We start from the raw sequence: 22,132 nt of genomic DNA, 5'->3' as shown, positions 1-22,132 counted from the left end.
CCGGATAGACACACACCGTGATTGATCTACATCACCCTGATTGATCCTCATCACCGGATAGATCCACACACCCGGATAGATCCACATCACCCTGATTAATCCTCATCACCCGATAGATCCACATCACCCTGATTGATCCACATCACCCTGATTGATCCACATGACCCTGATTGATCCACATGACCCTGATTGATCTGCATCTCCCTGATAGATCCACATCACCCGGATTGATCCACATCACCCGGATAGATCCACATCACCGTGATTGATCTACATCACCCTGATTGATCCTCATCACCCGGATAGATCCACATCACCCGGATAGATCCACATCACCCTGATTCATCCTCATCACCCAGATAGATCCACATCACCCTGATTGATCCACATCACCCTGATTGATCCACATGACCCTGATTGATCCACATGACCCTGATTGATCTGCATCTCCCTGATAGATCCACATCACCCTGATTGATCCACATCACCCTGATTGATTCACATCACCCTGATAGATCCACATCACCCTGATTGATCCACATCACCCAGATTGATCCACATCACCCTGATTGATCCACATCACCCTGATAGATCCACATCAACCTGATAGATCCACATCACCCGGATAGATCCACATCACCCTGATTGATCCACATCACCCTGATTGATCCACATCACCCTGATTGATCCACATCACCCTGATTGATCCACATCACCCTGATTGGTCCACATCATCCTGATTCAACCACATCACCCAGATAAATCCACATCACCCTGATAGATCCACATCACCCTGATTCAACCACATCACCCGGATAGATCCACATCACCCTGATTGATCCACATCACCCTGATTGATCCACATCACCCTGATTGATCCACATCACCCTGATAGATCCACATTACCCTGATTGATCCACATCACCCTGATTGATCCACATTACCCGGATAGATCTACATCACCCGGATGGAACCACATCACCCGGATAGATCCACATCACCCTGATAGATCCACATCACCCTGATTGGTCCACATCACCCTGATTCATCCACATCACCCTGATGGATCCACATCACCCTGATTGATCCACATTACCCTGATATATCCACATCACCCTGATTGGTCCACATCACCCTGATTCATCCAAATCACCCTGATTCAGCCACATCACCCTGATTCATCCACATCACCCAGATAAATCCACATCACCCTGATTGATCCACATCATCCGGATAGATCCACATCACCCTGATTGATCCACATCACCCTGATTGAACCACATCACCCTGATAGATCCACATCACCCAGATAGATCCACATCACCCTGATTCATCCACATCACCCTGATTGATCCACATCACTCTGTTTGATCCTCATCCATCTGGTGGATCCACATCACCCTGATGGATCCACATCACCCTGATTGATCCACATCACCCTGATAGATCCACATCACCCTGATTGGTCCACATCACCCTGATTCATCCACATCACCCTGATGGATCCACATCACCCTGATTGATCCACATCACCCTGATAGATCCACATCACCGTGATTGATCCACATCACCCTGATTGATCTGCATTACCCTGATAGATCCACATTACCCTGATTGATCCACATCACCCTGACTGATCCACATCACCCTGATAGATCCACATCACCCGGATAGATCCACATCACCCTGATTGCTCCACATTACCCTGATAGATCCACATTACCCTGATTGATCCACATCACCCTGATTGAACATCAACCTGGTGGATCCACATCACCCTGATTGATCCACATCACCCTGATTGATCCACATCACCCTGATAGACCCACATCACCCTGATTGATCCACATCACCCTGATTGATTATCAACCTGGTGGATCCACATCAGCCTGATAGATCCACATCACCCTGATAGATCCACATTACCCTGATTGATCCACATCACCCTGATAGATCCACATTACCCTGATTGATCCACATCACCCTGATTGATCCACATTACCCGGATAGATCCACATCACCCGGATGGAACCACATCATCCGGATAGATCCACATCACCCTGATTGATCCACATCACTCTGTTTGATCCTCATCCACCTGGTGGATCCACATCGCCCTGGTGGATCCACATCACCCTGATGGATCCACATCACCCTGATTGATCCACATCACCCTGATAGATCCACATCACCCTGATTGGTCCACATCACCCTGATTCATCCACATCACCCTGATGGATCCACATCACCCTGATTGATCCACATCACCCTGATAGATCCACATCACCCTGATTGGTCCACATCACCCTGATTCATCCAAATCACCCTGATTCATCCACATCACCCTGATTCATCCACATCACCCGGATAAATCCACATCACCCTGATTGATCCACATCATCCGGATAGATCCACATCACCCTGATTGATCCACATCACCCTGATTGAACCACATCACCCTGATAGATCCACATCACCCAGTTAGATCCACATCACCCTGATTCATCCACATCACCCTGATTGATCCACATCACCCAGATAGATCCACATCACCCAGATAGATCCACATCACCCTGATTGATCCACATCACCCTGATTGATCCTCATCCACCTGGTGGATCCACATCACCCTGATGGATCCACATCGCCCTGATTGATCCACATCACCCTGATTGGTCCACATCACCCTGATTCAACCACATCACCCAGATAAATCCACATCACCCTGATTGATCCACATCACCCTGGTTCAACCACATCACCCGGATAGATCCACATCACCCTGATTGATCCACATCACCCTGATTGATCCACATCACCCAGATAGATCCACATCACCGTGATTGATCCACATCACCCTGATTGATCCACATCAACCTGATAGATCCACATCACCCTGATTGATCCACATCACCCTGATTGATCCACATCACCCTGATTGATCCACATCATCCGGATAGATCCACATCACCCGGATAGATCCACATCACCCGGATAGATCCACATCACCGTGATTGATCCACATCACCCTGATTGATCCACATCATCCGGATAGATCCACATCTCCCTGTTTGATCCACATCACCCGGATTGATCCACATCACCCGGATTGATCCACATCACCCGGATAGATCCACATCACCGTGATTGATCTACATCACCCTGATTGATCCTCATCACCCGGATAGATCCACATCACCCGGATAGATCCACATCACCCTGATTAATCCTCATCACCCAGATAGATCCACATCACCCTGATTGATCCACATCACCCTGATTGATCCACATGACCCTGATTGATCCACATGACCCTGATTGATCTGCATCTCCCTGATAGATCCACATCACCCGGATTGATCCACATCACCCGGATAGATCCACATCACCGTGATTGATCTACATCACCCTGATTGATCCTCATCACCCGGATAGATCCACATCACCCGGATAGATCCACATCACCCTGATTAATCCTCATCACCCAGATAGATCCACATCACCCTGATTGATCCACATCACCCTGATTGATCCACATGACCCTGATTGATCCACATGACCCTGATTGATCTGCATCTCCCTGATAGATCCACATCACCCTGATTGATCCACATCACCCTGATTGATTCACATCACCCTGATAGATCCACATCACCCTGATTGATCCACATCACCCAGATTGATCCACATCACCCTGATTGATCCACATCACCCTGATAGATCCACATCACCCTGATAGATCCACATCACCCGGATAGATCCACATCACCCTGATTGATCCACATCACCCTGATTGATCCACATCACCCTGATTGATCCACATCACCCTGATTGATCCACATCACCCTGATTGGTCCACATCATCCTGATTCAACCACATCACCCAGATAAATCCACATCACCCTGATAGATCCACATCACCCTGATTCAACCACATCACCCGGATAGATCCACATCACCCTGATTGATCCACATCACCCTGATTGATCCACATCACCCTGATTGATCCACATCACCCTGATAGATCCACATTACCCTGATTGATCCACATCACCCTGATTGATCCACATTACCCGGATAGATCTACATCACCCGGATGGAACCACATCACCCGGATAGATCCACATCACCCTGATAGATCCACATCACCCTGATTGGTCCACATCACCCTGATTCATCCACATCACCCTGATGGATCCACATCACCCTGATTGATCCACATTACCCTGATATATCCACATCACCCTGATTGGTCCACATCACCCTGATTCATCCAAATCACCCTGATTCAGCCACATCACCCTGATTCATCCACATCACCCAGATAAATCCACATCACCCTGATTGATCCACATCCTCCGGATAGATCCACATCACCCTGATTGATCCACATCACCCTGATTGAACCACATCACCCTGATAGATCCACATCACCCAGATAGATCCACATCACCCTGATTCATCCACATCACCCTGATTGATCCACATCACCCTGATTGGTCCACATCACCCTGATTCAACCACATCACCCGGATACATCCACATCATTCTGATTGATCCACATCACCCTGATTCAACCACATCACCCGGATAGATCCACATCATCCTGATTGATCCACATCACCCTGATTGATCCACATCACCCATATAGATCCACATCACCGTGATTGATCCACATCACCCTGATTGATCCACATCACCCTGATTGATCCACATCATCCGGATAGATTCACATCACCGTGATTGGTCCACATCACCCTGATTCATCCACATCACCCGGATAAATCCACATCACCCTGATTGATCCACATCATCCGGATAGATCCACATCACCCTGATTGATCCACATCACCCTGATTGATCCACATCACCCTGATTGATCTGCATCTCCCTGATAGATCCACATCACCCTGATTAATCCACATCACCCTGATAGATCCACATCAACCTGATTGATCCACATCACCCTGATTCAACCGCATCACCCGGATAGATCCTCATCACCCTGATTGATCCACATCACCCTGATTGATCCACATCACCCTGATTGATCCACATCACCCTGATAGATCCACATTACCCTGATTGATCCACATCACCCTGATTGATCCACATTACCCGGATAGATCCACATCACCCGGATGGAACCACATCACCCGGATAGATCCACATCACCCTGATTGATCCACATCACTCTGTTTGATCCTCATCCATCTGGTGGATCCACATCACCCTGATGGATCCACATCACCCTGATTGATCCACATCACCCTGATAGATCCACATCACCCTGATTGGTCCACATCACCCTGATTCATCCACATCACCCTGATGGATCCACATCACCCTGATTGATCCACATTACCCTGATAGATCCACATCACCCTGATTGGTCCACATCACCCTGATTCATCCAAATCACCCTGATTCATCCACATCACCCTGATTCATCCACATCACCCAGATAAATCCACATCACCCTGATTGATCCACATCATCCGGATAGATCCACATCACCCTGATTGATCCACATCACCCTGATTGAACCACATCACCCTGATAGATCCACATCACCCAGATAGATCCACATCACCCTGATTCATCCACATCACCCTGATTGATCCACATCACCCTGATTGGTCCACATCACCCTGATTCAACCACATCACCCGGATAAATCCACATCATTCTGATTGATCCACATCACCCTGATTCAACCACATCACCCGATAGATCCACATCATCCTGATTGATCCACATCACCCTGATTGATCCACATCACCCATATAGATTCACATCACCCTGATTGGTCCACATCACCCTGATTCATCCACATCACCCGGATAAATCCACATCACCCTGATTGATCCACATCATCCGGATAGATCCACATCACCCTGATTGATCCACATCACCCGGATAGATCTACATCACCCTGATTGATCCACATCACCCTGATTGATCCACATCACCCTGATTGATCCACATCACCCTGATAGATCCACATTACCCTGATTGATCCACATCACCCTGATTGATCCACATTACCCGGATAGATCCACATCACCCGGATGGAACCACATCACCCGGATAGATCCACATCACCCTGATAGATCCACATCACCCTGATTGGTCCACATCACCCTGATTCATCCACATCACCCTGATGGATCCACATCACCCTGATTGATCCACATTACCCTGATATATCCACATCACCCTGATTGGTCCACATCACCCTGATTCATCCAAATCACCCTGATTCAGCCACATCACCCTGATTCATCCACATCACCCAGATAAATCCACATCACCCTGATTGATCCACATCATCCGGATAGATCCACATCACCCTGATTGATCCACATCACCCTGATTGAACCACATCACCCTGATAGATCCACATCACCCAGATAGATCCACATCACCCTGATTCATCCACATCACCCTGATTGATCCACATCACCCTGATTGGTCCACATCACCCTGATTCAACCACATCACCCGGATACATCCACATCATTCTGATTGATCCACATCACCCTGATTCAACCACATCACCCGGATAGATCCACATCATCTTGATTGATCCACATCACCCTGATTGATCCACATCACCCATATAGATCCACATCACCGTGATTGATCCACATCACCCTGATTGATCCAAATCACCCTGATTGATCCACATCATCCGGATAGATTCACATCACCGTGATTGGTCCACATCACCCTGATTCATCCACATCACCCGGATAAATCCACATCACCCTGATTGATCCACATCATCCGGATAGATCCACATCACCCTGATTGATCCACATCACCCTGATTGATCCACATCACCCTGATTGATCTGCATTTCCCTGATAGATCCACATCACCCTGATTGATCCACATCACCCTGATTGATTCACATCACCCTGATAGATCCACATCACCCTGATTGATCCACATCACCCAGATTGATCCACATCACCCTGATTGATCCACATCACCCTGATAGATCCACATCAACCTGATAGATCCACATCACCCGGATAGATCCACATCACCCTGATTGATCCACATCACCCTGATTGATCCACATCACCCTGATTGATCCACATCACCCTGATTGGTCCACATCACCCTGATTCAACCACATCACCCGGATAAATCCACATCACCCTGATTGATCCACATCACCCTGATTCAACCACATCACCCGGATAGATCCACAACACCCTGATTGATCCACATCACCCAGATAGATCCACATCACCCTGATTGATCCACATCACTCTGTTTGATCCTCATCCATCTGGTGGATCCACATCTCCCTGGTGGATCCACATCACCCTGATGGATCCACATCACCCTGATTGATCCACATCACCCTGATAGATCCACATCACCCTGATTGGTCCACATCACCCTGATTCATCCACATCACCCTGATGGATCCACATCACCCTGATTGATCCACATTACCCTGATAGATCCACATCACCCTGATTGGTCCACATCACCCTGATTCATCCAAATCACCCTGATTCATCCACATCACCCTGATTCATCCACATCACCCAGATAAATCCACATCACCCTGATTGATCCACATCATCCGGATAGATCCACATCACCCTGATTGATCCACATCACCCTGATTGAACCACATCACCCTGATAGATCCACATCACCCAGATAGATCCACATCACCCTGATTCATCCACATCACCCTGATTTATCCCCATCACCCTGATTGGTCCACATCACCCTGATTCAACCACATCACCCGGATAAATCCACATCATTCTGATTGATCCACATCACCCTGATTCAACCACATCACCCGATAGATCCACATCATCCTGATTGATCCACATCACCCTGATTGATCCACATCACCCATATAGATTCACATCACCCTGATTGGTCCACATCACCCTGATTCATCCACATCACCCGGATAAATCCACATCACCCTGATTGATCCACATCATCCGGATAGATCCACATCACCCTGATTGATCCACATCACCCTGATTGATCCACATCACCCTGATTGAACCACATCACCCTGATTGATCCACATCACCCTGATTGATGCACATCACCCGGATAGATGCACATCACCCGGATAGATCCACACCACCCTGATTGATCCACATCACCCTGATTGATCCACATCACCCTGATTGATCCACACCATCCGGATGGATGCACATCACCCCGGATAGATGCACATCACCCTGATTGATCCACATCACCCTGATTGATCCACATCATCCGGATAGATCCACATCACCCCGGAGAGATGCACATCACCCTGATTGATCCACGTCACCCTGCTTGATCCTCATCATCCGGATAGATCCACATCACCCTGATTGATCCACATCACCCGGATAGATCCACATCACTCTGGTGCATCCACACCACCCGGGTAGATCCACATCACCCTGTAATTTCAGGAAGTGATTGAGCCACTATTGTCTGCTTTGCAGAGCATTGCGTACATCAAAATATTATGGTTGACAGGTCTGCCACGCATATTTTGAAACACCAATCCTACAAATCATGGTCTAGACATTCCTGTGAGCTGTAATAGAGATGAACCTTTGCTGGGTAGAGGAGGTCGTCATTTATGCGCCCCCCGCCTGCCACCTAAACTGGTTTAGTTGCGCCCTGACCCATATGTAGGGGTCAGAGGAATTTTAATATTTCACATGTGGAACACAACCATTCACTGTGTCACTGGGACAACCATTACAAGGAAAGGCATGAAGTGTAGGCTAGCTTAAAGTGTTCTGCACCAATGGCAGGCAGCTATGCTAATCATACCACCACAAAAGAATTCCAAGTTACTAACAATATTAGGTCACCTGCTGATGCATGAAGCCAATAGAGTGTGGGAAATTCTGGCAGAACACAGAAATCATTATAATTAGTAGTCAGCATGTCGTGTGCATTCCACGCAACGGGGATGAGCTACTCCTGTGTCACCCACTTTCTGGCCCTAACCAATTTTAGCCCCCGAACTCTAATTCTTTTTTGTTTTTGTTTTTATAAATTTAGAGTACCCAATTAATTTTTTCCAATTAAGGGCAATTTAGCATACCTACCTTGCACATCTTTGGGTTGTGGGGGCGAAACCCACGCAAACACGGGGAGATTGTGCAAACTCCACATAGACAGTGACCCAGAGCCGGGAGCGAACCTGGAACCTCGGTGCCGTGAGGCAGCAGTGCCGACCACTGTGCCACCGTGCTGCCCTCCTGAACTCTAATTCTAAAACAAACCGCAATCTTAAAACGTACCAGATTATAATTGCAACCAATCTCATGATGGCTTCATTAAGGCAGTCAAAAAATTCCTTCAGCGGCCGGCCTTGCTGTTTCATGTTGCCGACTACAAGACCAAAAGCAATGGAGAAGACTACGAGACCCAGTGCATTCACTGCATTGGATGAACCAGCAATCGGTATAACCTCCTCATCAAGCATCAACTTCTGCAATTGTTTGAAAGCTTCAGTTATGTTGTCCATCATGGAAGGTTCCGTGCTGGTTGTAAGATTGATGGGTGATGACGTGGGTATCATGACTTTTCGTGTGCCATAATTTGTTTTGTACTGTAAGAGACAAAGGAACATGAGTGTTAACATGCACTGATTTACACGTTTTCCCATTTACCTCATTCTTTTTAAAAAATTCATTCCTGGGATGTGGCCGTCACTGTTGAGCAGAATGTTTGCGTACATTTGGTCTCAGAGGGCTAAGAGTGTCTCGTTAGTGGGCCAGCATTTACTGCCCATCCTTGAGGGCATTTTAAGTGTCAACCACATGGCTGTTCATCTGGAGTCACATGTAGGCCAGACCAGGTAAGGGTGGCAGATTTCCTTCCCCTAAAGGACATCAGTGAACCAGAGTGTGTTTCTTTTTAAAACAATTGGCAATGGCTTCATGGTCATCATTGGACCTTTTAATTCCAGATTCTTAAAATTAAATTCATATTTCACCATTTGCTGTGATGGGATTTGGACCCGGGTGCCAGAGTATTAACCCTGGGTCTCTGGATTACTAGTCCAGAGACAATATCACATAGGTCACCACCTCCCCTATTCATACATTGTGACATGGGAAAGGAGGAGGCCATTCAGCCCCTCAAGTCTGTTCCACCATTCAATTAGATCTTGATTGATCTGTATCTTAACCCCATTTGCCCATCTTGACTCTGTAGCCCTAATGCTGGCGAGCAAAACATAATTGGCATTATGCATCTTTGGAAATCAACTTCAGGCATGGAAAAAGGGAGCAGGTTTTATGGACTAACAAAACATATCTGGTGGCTGGGTGGTTCATCAACAATTGGATACAGATGATAAAGGAACTGAAACCAATCTTCCAAATCTTGTTTAACCAGTTACTTTATCCTGCTTCCTCAGGAATTTTCTAAAATCGACATTTTTCACTGACGGTTAGACCTCCGGAGATTATGGCAAGATATTTCTGTCCAGATTCAACAGACTGCTTGCCACACCCTTCCAAATTTAGCCTCGCCACTGACACCCACCCTGCTACCACTCTTTCTGGTTTTGTCTCTTCTGATGCCTTGTGCCAGTTCTCCCTATGTTACAGCTTGCCTCGTCTTGCCGTTTGTACCTCAGGGAATTTAACCTGTTGAGGAGAATGTTGGTGTAGATTTGGTTTGAGAGGGTTAAGTATGTTCTAGTTAGTGTGCCACAGGCCGTTTTCGTAGAATTGATCTCGCCCATGTGTTCCATCTGTGCACCTTCCATCTATACCTGACACTTTGCAGTGACATCATTTTATCTTCCATGGCTCCTTCTGAGGGGAAGTTGATGATGATTTAAATATAGAAATGGCTAGCTGTGCTGAAGTTAAATCAAGGTTATTGGGTCTGGAACAAGTTTCTCTTGGAGTATTTGTGGAACTGCTAAGTCCTTTGGGTTTTAAGATTGTGCTTGTTGCGCTACAGCAGAATGCGAATAGGAAATGAATTAGTATCATTCCAGTGATATCCTTAATGCAGCAAAGTTACATGTTGTCCCTTCTAGCTCATTGAAAGGTCCCTGTGATGTGGATGTAGACAGTATTTGAAATAATTGAGAACTGCCAGGGTCGTTTTGCTGGTTGTAAGATTTCAAGGCCAGGGTCGTTTTGCTCTTTTTTCAACTGGTGGAGGACTCACAATTACATTACCACTCATGGCAGGTATGGTTGTATTATTTTACTTGTTTAGCATTACTCTTAATACACCAGTCTATGGTTACTTACAATGACTGTGCTACAATAATCAGTACTAGCACTACTGCAGCAACTTGACTGTTTGTAGAATCCCTACAGTGCAGAAGGTGGCCATTTGACCCATCGAGTCTGCACCAGCCCGCCAAAAGTGCACCCAGGCCCAGTCCCCTGCCCTAACCCCGTAACCATACCAACCTGCACATCTTTGTACTGTACTTTAATGTCACAGCAGACTTTCAGAAGAGTGAAAGAGGGATTGAACATCTGCAAGGGCCATTTCTATTTGTTCCTCTTCATTCACTGTTTATTCTTAGCTTGCCTTCGCACCTTTGATTCATGAATTATTAATCAAATAATCAGGCAGTGACCTGTGCCTTTAATTCAAGCATAGGATTTCAGCAGCAGGGGAGATCAGCGATGACTCGATGTGATTGATATAGATAATGGCCAATGAATTGGCCAAAAGGGCTGTGCACTGCCTGGTAACAGGTGGTGATTGGTTCCGATCTCACTGATGTCTTTTGTCGAGTCCCAAGGCTTGTTTTTGGTTTTAGTTTGAGCTAGCAGGCCCGAGAAAAGATTGCTTTCCTCTCCCCTCTCAGTTTTCTCCAGAAAGCTGTTAAAGTGGTAAATACTGCATTCCTGAAACCACAGAAAATCTGACTGAATGTATCTACAGCAGGATTTTTCAAAGTCAGAGTCGCGACCCACGACTGGGTCGCGGGCGGGTAACAGCAGGGACGTGGAATGATCGGGCACGCCGTTCCTGCAGTGGTTCCGATCGTGGAAGGAGAGCCCATCTTTTACTTTGAGAATGACGGCCAAGTTGGAAAATCCGGCGGAGAGTCAGCAATGGTTGGTGGTCAGTGGCGTGGAGAGAGAAACATAAATGTCTGTGGCTCGGGGCTCACCCCTTGTTTATGTGGAGATGTCCATGTGTCGGCTGCTGTCCGGGAGGTTTTGTGCCCAGTGCTTGGGGTGAGTGAGACTCGGTGCTTAAGGGGTAGATGAGGCTGCTCCATCCCCATAGGCAGGAGCTAGATCTCCCCCTTTTGAGTATTTTAAGACGATTCATGGTGCACCTGCACCCGAGGCTCGATGTGCTGCTCTCCCACCATCCTCCCGGCGCAGCTGCTCTTGGTGATTTATCCAGGGAAACTAGGATTGTGCAGGCCCAATGGTAGATCTGCCGAGACAGGCCCTGGTGACTGAGCCCCCCACCCACAGTTTGGTATGAGACCAGCTCCTGGTTTGCGATTTGATTGTAGGAGTTACTGGGCTGGGTTTTATTTTTTGGGGGGGCTGGATGGGGAACTGTATTTGGTAAAGCCCTGGGCCACACTAAGACCCAGGCTCAGAAATTACAGTCAACCTGGTTATTCTCAGGCGTTGTGTTTTATTTTATTTTATTTTACATTTTATTTTAGTATCCGAGGTTGCATTTTGAAAATAATTCCCTGTCTCCACTGAGAAACACTCTGTGTGATATAAACCGAACTTTGGTGTAAACCCTGATAATCTTATTGTTTATTCTGGTATTGGCGCAGGAGAGCGTGTTGTTTGGAGAATGCTGGCTTCAGTGTTCTCGCGAATGAAACTTATGCGACACGACTCGAAATTGCGATCTTGAAGAAATTTTTGCACCTGGACTTGAATTATAATGAAATTGCATTCTGGAAAAATGATGGATTTTTGAAGCTAGTTTGTGAGATCAGCTGAAATAATGCTCTTTACTACAGGTTATGTTGTGATCTCTGGTGCCTACCTGTCCATAATAAAATACTTAGTGCAAACAAGAAAAAAAAGAAAATGGAGGCCTTTTAAATGAAAATAAATGTGGCTGTGTGAAGGTTTCCAGAAAGAAGTGGCAGCAGAGAGCAGGTGGGCACCCTGCACTAACACTTGATGTTAAGCGCCCTCCAGGTCTGTGCTTTTAGCACCTAATCATGGAGCAGTGTTGCTTCCATTTTCCAGCCGCTGGCAAGCAATGCAAGTGAACTGCGAAGTTGAATGGTAATCATAAATGTAAGAGATGGCCACAGACTCAAATAGGCAGTTTACCTACTGGACAGGATTTTACAACAGAATCTATTTGACAACTGCACAGGAGAGTGCAGTGCTAGTGTTAGTTCTGTGCAGAGCTCCAGGGCCTCTGGTTAACAGCCAACAAAGAAGAAACTTAACTCGGGAACAAAGCAGTATAAAGATGATTTCTTGAGGTATGGTCTTGTCCTTCATGAGGGCCGACATGTGTGAAGTTGGATAAAAATGAAGGTGGCATAAAGGAATTGGCTGAAGTCTGCACCTGATGTGTGCATTGTCCTCTCCTCCTTTGCACCTGATTCAAGTGAGATCGTGAGGACCAAACATGCTCCCCTTTTGCATTAAAGATAAGCAAACGTGGCATTTGTCGCGAAGGTCGGCCGGCGTAGGTGGTGAAGTTTGGCTGGTTGGTAAAAGTGGGTCCCGGGAAAAGAAGTTTGAAAAACATTGATCTACAGGTAAGTCATCACAGGCTGCAGACAAAGACTAGGGGCGCGATTCTCCCGACTTACGAAAAATCGGAAAATAGCGGGCGGCGTAAATTTTTACGGACACGCTGGTCCGACGCCCTCCCGCTATTCTACCCCCCCCCCCCCCCACGCCCGCCTCCCGACACGAATCGCTGCCCGCCGTTTTTTTACGGCGAGCAGCGATTCACTCCTGGCCGATGGGCCGATTTCCAAGGCCTTTACGGCCGTTTTTACAAGCGTAAAACACACCTGATCTGACCGTTCGTAAAAACAGCTGTAAAGTCCCGTTCTCGGGAACCATAGCACCGATTGGCACGGCCGTGGGTGCCATGGGCCCGCGATCGGTGGGCACCGATCGCGGGCAACGGGTACTTACCCCGCGCACTCTTTCTCCCTCCGTCGCCCCGCTGGATCCATTCGCGGGGCGGCTGTGGGGCATACCGGCCCGCGCATACGCGGGTTTCACGCATATGCGTGATGACGTCATCCGCGCATACGCGGGTTGGAGTCGTCCAATCCGCGCATGCGCGGCTGACGTCATCTGACGCGTCAGCCGTCGCTAACTTTGGCTAGCGGGCTTAACAAAATTCGTTAAGCCCGCGATGCTGGAGTTCACGGCCGCGCGATGCTAGCCCAGACCGGGGAGATGAATCGGTTCCCGGTCGGGGGGGCGGAGGCTGGCGTCAAACGCGCCCGTTTTTGACGCCAGCTTCCCGATTTTTCGTAACTCGGGAGAATCGCGCCCTAGGTTTTACTTTTTCTGCAGCAAGACTTGAGTATTTAACTCTAAAACCACAGGTACTTGAATGAATCCCCAGGGAAAGCGTTGAATTGAAGGCTGGGTTTGAAGCAAAATTACTAAAGAACCTACCATCTGAATCAAAGATTCTGGAGTGGGATTCTCTGTTTCTGAGACTAAGGGCATGATTCTCCCAAAACATTTCGAAGTTAATTTGTGATGAGTTTTTCAGGGAGTTTCCAGCCTTTCCCCACCGTTATTCAATGACACTTAGTCATTTTTCTGGGCTAAGGGAGGGCCGGTTTAGCCTACACTTAGAATTTTTTTTAGCACTGGGGAGCTGACCTCAGAGATCGTGCCGCCATTTTGAAAGGGCGCCTGATCTCTAAGTGAGCTTGTGGGTCCCCACACCCCCACCCATGGCAAATGTCAGCCCCCCCCCCCCCCCACACATGGACACTACCCCACACTCCCCAAGTGAGGACATCTCACTATGGGGTCCCTGGGGGTTCCCCCCTCTTCAGGCCCCCCTAAGCCCTCTTACAGCACCTCCTCCATTCTAGGACTCCTATCCAAACTCCCAGAGGCCCTACCTACCTGCCCTGCACTCCACCACCCTTCAAACAGGTTGTGCTAGAGTGTGCCCATACAGCTGATGGGGCAGCTGAGGCCAGAGGGCACCTAGGAGGGGTGGCCTGGGGGGGGGGACACTATATGACCCGTGGTCCTAAGTTCACAGTGGGGTGTCAGCAGTGTGTGCAGCTGCATGGCTGCCTTTCCAGCTGCGGCAATGGTGTTCCGTGTCCGCTCACCCCAGCCCCACAGCCCACCTCCTGGCCACCCCCCGCTACTCCCCCGGCCTTGGCAAAAACCCACCGGCCAGCGGCACAACTGTCAGCAAACCATTGGCGATGTTGGACATATTGCGTACCCCCTTCATGGAATGCATGGAAGAGATGAAACATCTGTTGAAAGGTCAATGACATGAAATATTAAATCTGTTACTTTCTCTCCAGATGTTGCCTGACCTGCTGAATGCTTTCTGTATTTTCTGTTTTTTTTAATGTCAGATTTCCAGCAGCCATTTCTTTCTGGACATTTTCTATTGGTTATTTTATGGAGGAATAAATACACTGGGCTCTGGACTCCAATTGCCAGCTGAAGTACAGTGGCATGAATCACAAACTTGCCTAAATCAGATCTGTAGGCAACAAAATTGGGGTGGTGCTCTGATTGAGGTAACTGGCCTTAAGACTGTTCAATAAAAGATAAATCTTCCTTAAAACATTATCTCCCCATGAAAACAGCAGAGGATTCTCTGTGAGCGTAATTGATTTTTTTGTGGGATTGATTACCATTGGTTGGAAGATTTTGGAGGTCTGTAGGAGTAATGTTGACTCTTAGCTTGTGTTCCTTTGAGGCCTTAAAGCATATATTGGACTGAACGGCTAAGAAAGAGTGGGACCTCAGCCCAGCTCCCAGGCAAGTTCCCCATCCTTTTCAAGTAATTATTAGTCATTTCAAAACAGGTTTAAGATTGAGGCAATGTGTAATAACTACTTACCTGTTTGAAACAAGCCTCAACTAGATTGGGTGGGAACATATTCCTGTAGAACATAAAGGGGGAGAATTAGTACTGAGACAATAGTTAGGATTTGTATCTCGACCCCGGCCATGGTGCGTCTGTTGTTGCCCGACACTTAAGATGAAGAAAATGATTACAGTGCAAAGTAAGACAAAGCCGCCTTGGACAATTATGTAAAAGAAATTTAGAGCTAGCATTAAGCAAGTCCGAGTCAAAAGATTGTAAGTTACATTTGAGTCAAATAATTAGGACATGATGACCAATAATGATTGAAACTGATAAACTACTCCTGGACTGGAATGCTCTGAAAGTCCAGGAACTTTACCTGGTGCCAACAGTGCAAATGGGATTTCACTGCATCATTCCTGCCACTCTGCCATTGGGCACTCATTACTTTTGCCAAAGTGATCAATGAGACAAAGTCGACTTTTTAAGAATTAATTTACGGGATGTGGGCGTTGCTGGTTAGGCCAGCATATATTGCCCATCCCTAGTTGCCCTTCAGATTGAGGTGAGCGGCCTTAAGACTTGTTGGCTGCTCCGCTAGTGTGTTGTCTCTCAAACAACCATATATCTGCTCTGGATCAATTGCTGTTTGGATATATCATTGCAGAGTCCAGTTATCGCTTTTGTACAAGTGCATTTCCTTCATGTAAGAATAAGAAAAATGGGGGAAAAAAAGACATGCGTTTATATGAAAGAAAGACATTACTATTGTTTGTACAGAGCAGAGCTGGTGGTTTTTTTAAGAGGAACCTCCAATTATTACCCATGGACAGGGATTGAGTGGAAGAAGCACTTGGACCCTCCCTTGTTGGAGTTTCTCAAAGAACCCAAGAGGTGGCACAAACCTGACAGAATTAGGTTCAGCCCAAATTCATATTCATAGGAACAAAAGAACAGGACTCTGTTCTGCAATTCAAAGCCAGCTCCTTGAAATAAAAGGCCACCTAATCCACTGCTTGGAGACATGTCTGATTACTGCACAACCAGATACCTTTCAGTGAGAGATTCACTGACCTGATTAGATCCATGAAAGCATCAGCGGCCTGCACCTGCTCAATCTTTCCCTCCCGATGTAGGTCAACTTTTGATCCTTTCCCAGGATGGATGATCATTACCATGACAATTCCAATGAACACAGCGATGACAGTGGTTACCATGTAGAAAACCACAGCTCGGATTCCCATCTTACCCGATGCTTTGCTATCCAGGGCTGCCATACCTAATTGATACAAGATAAAGAAAACAATTCAGATGTAGAATCGTCTGGATAGCAGTAGCAGAGATTGTAGAGCAGACACATTATTACTGGAAGTGCCTGATCACTATCACAAATAGGCTCACTATTAAAGCAATCTGTTATGCAAGCTGTTGGTTATCACGCTGCCTCCCAAAACAACCTGTTCACAGGATTCATAGTCATTTATGGTATAGGAGGCCATTCAGCCCATTGAGTCCATGCTGGCTCCCCATGGGATAATCCAGTCAGGCCCACTCCCTCGCTCGATCTCAGTGGCCCTGTAAATTTATTTCCTTCAATTACCAATCCAATCTCATTTTGCAATCATTTATTGTTTTGGCTTCCATCAATCATGTGGGCAGCGAGTTCCAGGACATTACCACTTGTGTAAAAACATTCATCTTCTCTTTCCCTCTGCATCTCTTGCCCAAAATCTTAAATCTCTACCCCCTAGTCCTTTTAGCATCAGCAATTGGGAAAAGGTTTTCCTTGTCTGCCTTGTCCAAGCCTGTTATAATTTTGTAGGCCTCTATCAGATCTGCCCTCGATCTCGTTTGCTTCAAGGAAAACAACCCCAGCCTTTCCAGCCTAACCTTGTAACCTAAACCCTCCTTATCTCTGGAACCATTCTGGTAATTCTCCTCTGAACCCTCTCCAAGACATTCACATCTTTCCTGAAGAGTGATCACCAGCACTGGATGCAATACATGAAGCTTATTAAGGTTCAGCACAAGATCTCTGCTTTTGTACTCAATGGGCGGAATTTTGCCATTTGAGATGAGAAAACCGGCATGCAGCTCAGCTGGCGTGTTTAGCCACATTGTGCAGCATTCTGCAAATAAAAATGGAGGTGTGGTCCACGCCATCTCCTGGCGGGGCAGGGCCAGAAAAAGCCAGCAATATTGGGAATCCCGAGATGGGGGTGCTCTTTTTAAAGGCATCCCCATCTCGGATTTAAAAAAAAAAGAACCCCACCCCTCTCCCACACACATGGAGACCCCTACACCTCCATGGACATGGGGAAGCCCCCTCCCACAGATAAGGCGAACCTCTCTAAATGGAAATTCCCAGAGGGGCCTCCCGGCACTGCCCCCTAGCAGTTCCCCTGCTGCTACCTGGAAGTGCCAGAGGTTACAGCCTGGCCAAGTCCCTCTCCCCCGGGAGGGCTATACTTACCCATGTGCCCCGGCGGGTTCTCTTTTTCCTTGTTCATGTTTTTAAAAAAGTTACAAACCTCGTCAACGTAAGGTTTGCTACTCCCACATAATCTACCCATAACATATGAAAATGAGTGAGTACCATACTTATCTGTTTACAATCACACTTCCAACATTATCTGGTTACAACTGCATTGCATTCTAACACAATCTGGTATTATGAAATAACTGGCACAAACCGTACTCAGCAGGTATATTTCTGTAACCCCGCACTTCCAAAAGCTAATGTTGTCGCCTCAGGCATGGATACTCAACAGAGGCCACCTTACTGTAATTCATCTAAATTTTCAAAGCAAGTGATTTTTCTGCACCATTGATCTCTGGAGCTTCACAAAACATGTCTCCAACCAGTTATGTAACTACTGGGGACGATTATATTTTGGACTGAGGAAATGAGTTTGCTAATGAGAATTCACAAAAAGGAGGGTAAGGTAATGGAAGAGACTAGACTGGGAGAATGTACCGTGAGACGTCAGACTAGTTTCCAGTATATTAACGTGCACTCCAGATATAAACAGACTTCTTCTTGGGTTCTCTGCCCAAAGATTGGTCCAACCCACAGTGCCATGACCACTGTGGGTAGACATGTCCCAAATTGATCCCAGCTGGGATTAACAGAGCCAGTTAGGAGGTCGAGGGAACTGCTGGGGCCGGCACGAGCAAATAAGACAAAACAGACCAGGACCCCAAAGGAACAGCTAAAACAAGAGGGGTGGTGAGGAGAGGGAGGGCGGGGCTAATCGACAGGAGGAGGAGGGGAAGGGGGAAAGAGCTATACATACGTAAATACTTGACAATCACCTCTTTGTAAACTATGTATAAAACTGCAAAATTCCAATAAAAATATTTCAACATAATAACAAAGGAAAGAGGTCAGGGAGGGGGTATGTGGGTTTTTTCTAATGTTTGGCTTTTGTAACTTGTATTTGATCTGCACCGGGTTTGTTTATTTTGCATTGTATAAAATGAAAAACTCTATAAAAACATTTTTAAAAAAAGGAGTTGGGACTGATGCTGTGGGCACCAATCTGATTCACGCTGGTCATCCAGCCAACTGCCAACTGCCCCCCCCCCCCCCCCCCCCCCCCCCCCCCCCCACTCTCACAAGGAGTCTGAGTTGCTGTGCCAACATATATTGAAGACTGGAGCTGCGGATAGTGATGGTGGAGGCTGCAATTTCTTTCCATCACACGGCTGACCAGGAATCTCATCCCTTCTTATCGCCTGCTATCAGCATATGTTGGCAGGATTTGCAAGTTGATTTTCAACCTGATTGGCTGCATTATAAATCCATCTTTCCTGGCCATCAAGTCCCAGGGTGGAACTTGAACTTGGTGCTTCTGGCTGAGAGACAGGGACACTAACCACTGAGGTAAAGGACCCCTCGCGAACAGCCCCAGAAGGCCTTAATTAGGTTTCTCGGCCTGTCGACACCGCCAAAGATGGCACTTTCCCTCCACTCTAGGAGGTTATTGATAAGGTGTACCAGCTGTGTCCTGAAGTTATGCAACTCACTTTAGCAGGGAGCACAGATTAATCAGTCGAAGTAAAAATGACAACGACGACTTGCATCTATGTAGCACCTTTAACATGGGAAAACATTCAAAGGCACTTCACAGCAGGATTATCAAACAAAATTTGAGACCTCATCACTGCCTTGATTATCTTTGCCACTGAATCTTTGCAAGTAGCCTCAGGTGTTCTCTGCCAAAATTGTCGGGTCAGAGCTCACTACTCTAAAAGTCATTAATACTTCTCGATGAATTAACCTTCTCATTGAAGCACAGACACTCCAATTCTATATACTGACAGGACACCCAATGGTGCAGTGAATGATTGATGGAACACATGTCGCCTTGAAAGCTTTAAATGAAAACCTTCCTCATTTCTGTACCCGGCTGATTGTCATTTGCTGAGCAGCGGACCAGTGGGAAACCAAGGATTAATTAGCATTTAAGGGTTGTGGCATGTAAGCCAGGCATGGGCCTGCATTTCCTCAGTGGATGCACATGCCATGGTCAGATGTTCAGGGGGCCTTACTGGGCAGGCCCACTCATGGCATTATTGGTACAAGTGCTCACCCCATTACTCAAAACTCCAATCCTAATATTTGAGTTGGGACGAGGGCAAAGACACTTGGGCAGCCAGAGGTTCTGCCTTGTTGCAGTTGTAACGAAAGAACCTGGAATTTCTATCCTGTTGGATGTTGACATTACTAAGACACCCAAAGGTGAATTTTCACCTTGCTGCTGGGCAGGGAATGACCGTTAGGGGTCCACTGTTGATACCGTACACAATTATTTCCATTGAAATCATAATGCGAAAATCCATCGCCTAGGTCTTTTTTTTCAATTCTATCTTTTATGATTTCAGCACTTTTCATGTGCTGCCCATTTTGCCTTCTTATATACAGCCCTGTACACAGCTTATTCAATTTAATCAGTCGTTGTCCTACCACTTATACATTTTATCGAACACATTATAGAATTTCCAAATTGCCTCCCCTGATTCCACAAAACCTCTTGGTGTGATTTCTGCTGAAAACGTAACCAATTTGTCTTGAGTTTCTGAATCCAAGTCGGTAAAGGAAATGAGAATCTGCGATATTTCCATCATGAAGTCCTGGGCATCCACTGAGTACTCCCCCCACCCTTAACTTCCATAATGAGTACTCTTTGTTTTCCATCTTCCAGCCAAGTTATTATTCATTCCCAACTCTCATCTACAAAGCGAATAAGTCATTTGGGCAGTAACACTGTCATGTATAAACTGTAATAATGACAGCTTTTTGGAGGGTAAGACTGACATTCACATTTTCTAATAATGACAAGTACTTTGGGGGCTTGGAGCTGTATTTTCCGATCCAGCGGGTGTCCCTGCTCAAAACGGGTCAAGGCCAGACCCCATTCTGACAGCTTCGGACTTTTGTGGGTCAGATTGATTCTGGTAACGAGGGCATGCTACCAGCTCTTTTAGCACTGCCTACTGGGGGGAGGCATGGGAAATCCGGTGCTTTTGAAGCATTTATATAGGAATCAGCTTCTCTAACAGCTGGGAGCATGGACTTTGAATAGCGAAAAGGGCAACGTGGTGGAGGATGTTGCAGCAGAACACAGAGCTTCAAGTTTACAAACTGTTCCGGGGGAAATAAATTGTTCCAAGTAAGAGATGGGAAGGATAAGACATTTGAGGCTGAGGGGTGGAAGCCAATAATATGAAGCATCAGACACAGAAGAAGGAAGTGGCTTGGAATTCAATATAGGAACTTTGTTTTAAGAAATCTAATGATCTGACCAGGGTAAGTAAGGTACAAGGAGGCAATCAGACCTTGTGACAATGTAAGTTAAGAAGCACATATTCCATTTCCATCCACCTTTCCCTCAATGTGCGATCACCATTCTGCAACTTATCAGGAATATGCAAAAGATGCCATTCACATCATTGTGTAGTCGATGCTTTTCAGCATTAATCAACTCCATTAAGGAACCCAAGTTGCATGCCTTACAATGGAACATAGGAGGCCTTCCCACTGTGCATTTTATCTATAAAGGGAAAAGTATCACATAATGTAAATGTCTTAGAGAAC

General features: G+C 46.5%; 1 protein-coding gene across 1 annotated transcript in view; it reads right to left on the bottom strand.

The window, feature by feature from the left end:
• slc1a6 (solute carrier family 1 member 6) overlaps positions 1 to 22,132 on the bottom strand; it is a 139,956-nt gene that overhangs the window by 28,638 nt on the left and 89,186 nt on the right. Inside the window, exons 4-6 of the mRNA XM_038776362.1 lie at positions 17,107 to 17,311; positions 16,066 to 16,108; positions 9,303 to 9,613 (exon numbers count right to left, since the gene is read on the bottom strand). Coding sequence (XP_038632290.1) covers positions 9,303 to 9,613; positions 16,066 to 16,108; positions 17,107 to 17,311 — 559 coding nt within the window. The remainder of the gene's footprint in view (positions 1 to 9,302; positions 9,614 to 16,065; positions 16,109 to 17,106; positions 17,312 to 22,132) is intronic.

The sequence above is a fragment of the Scyliorhinus canicula genome, chromosome 18 (genome assembly GCF_902713615.1).
Source record: "Scyliorhinus canicula chromosome 18, sScyCan1.1, whole genome shotgun sequence".
NCBI lineage: Eukaryota > Metazoa > Chordata > Chondrichthyes > Carcharhiniformes > Scyliorhinidae > Scyliorhinus > Scyliorhinus canicula.
Note: the sequence above shows the minus strand (reverse complement) of the source record. Positions and strands in the feature narration are given on the sequence as shown.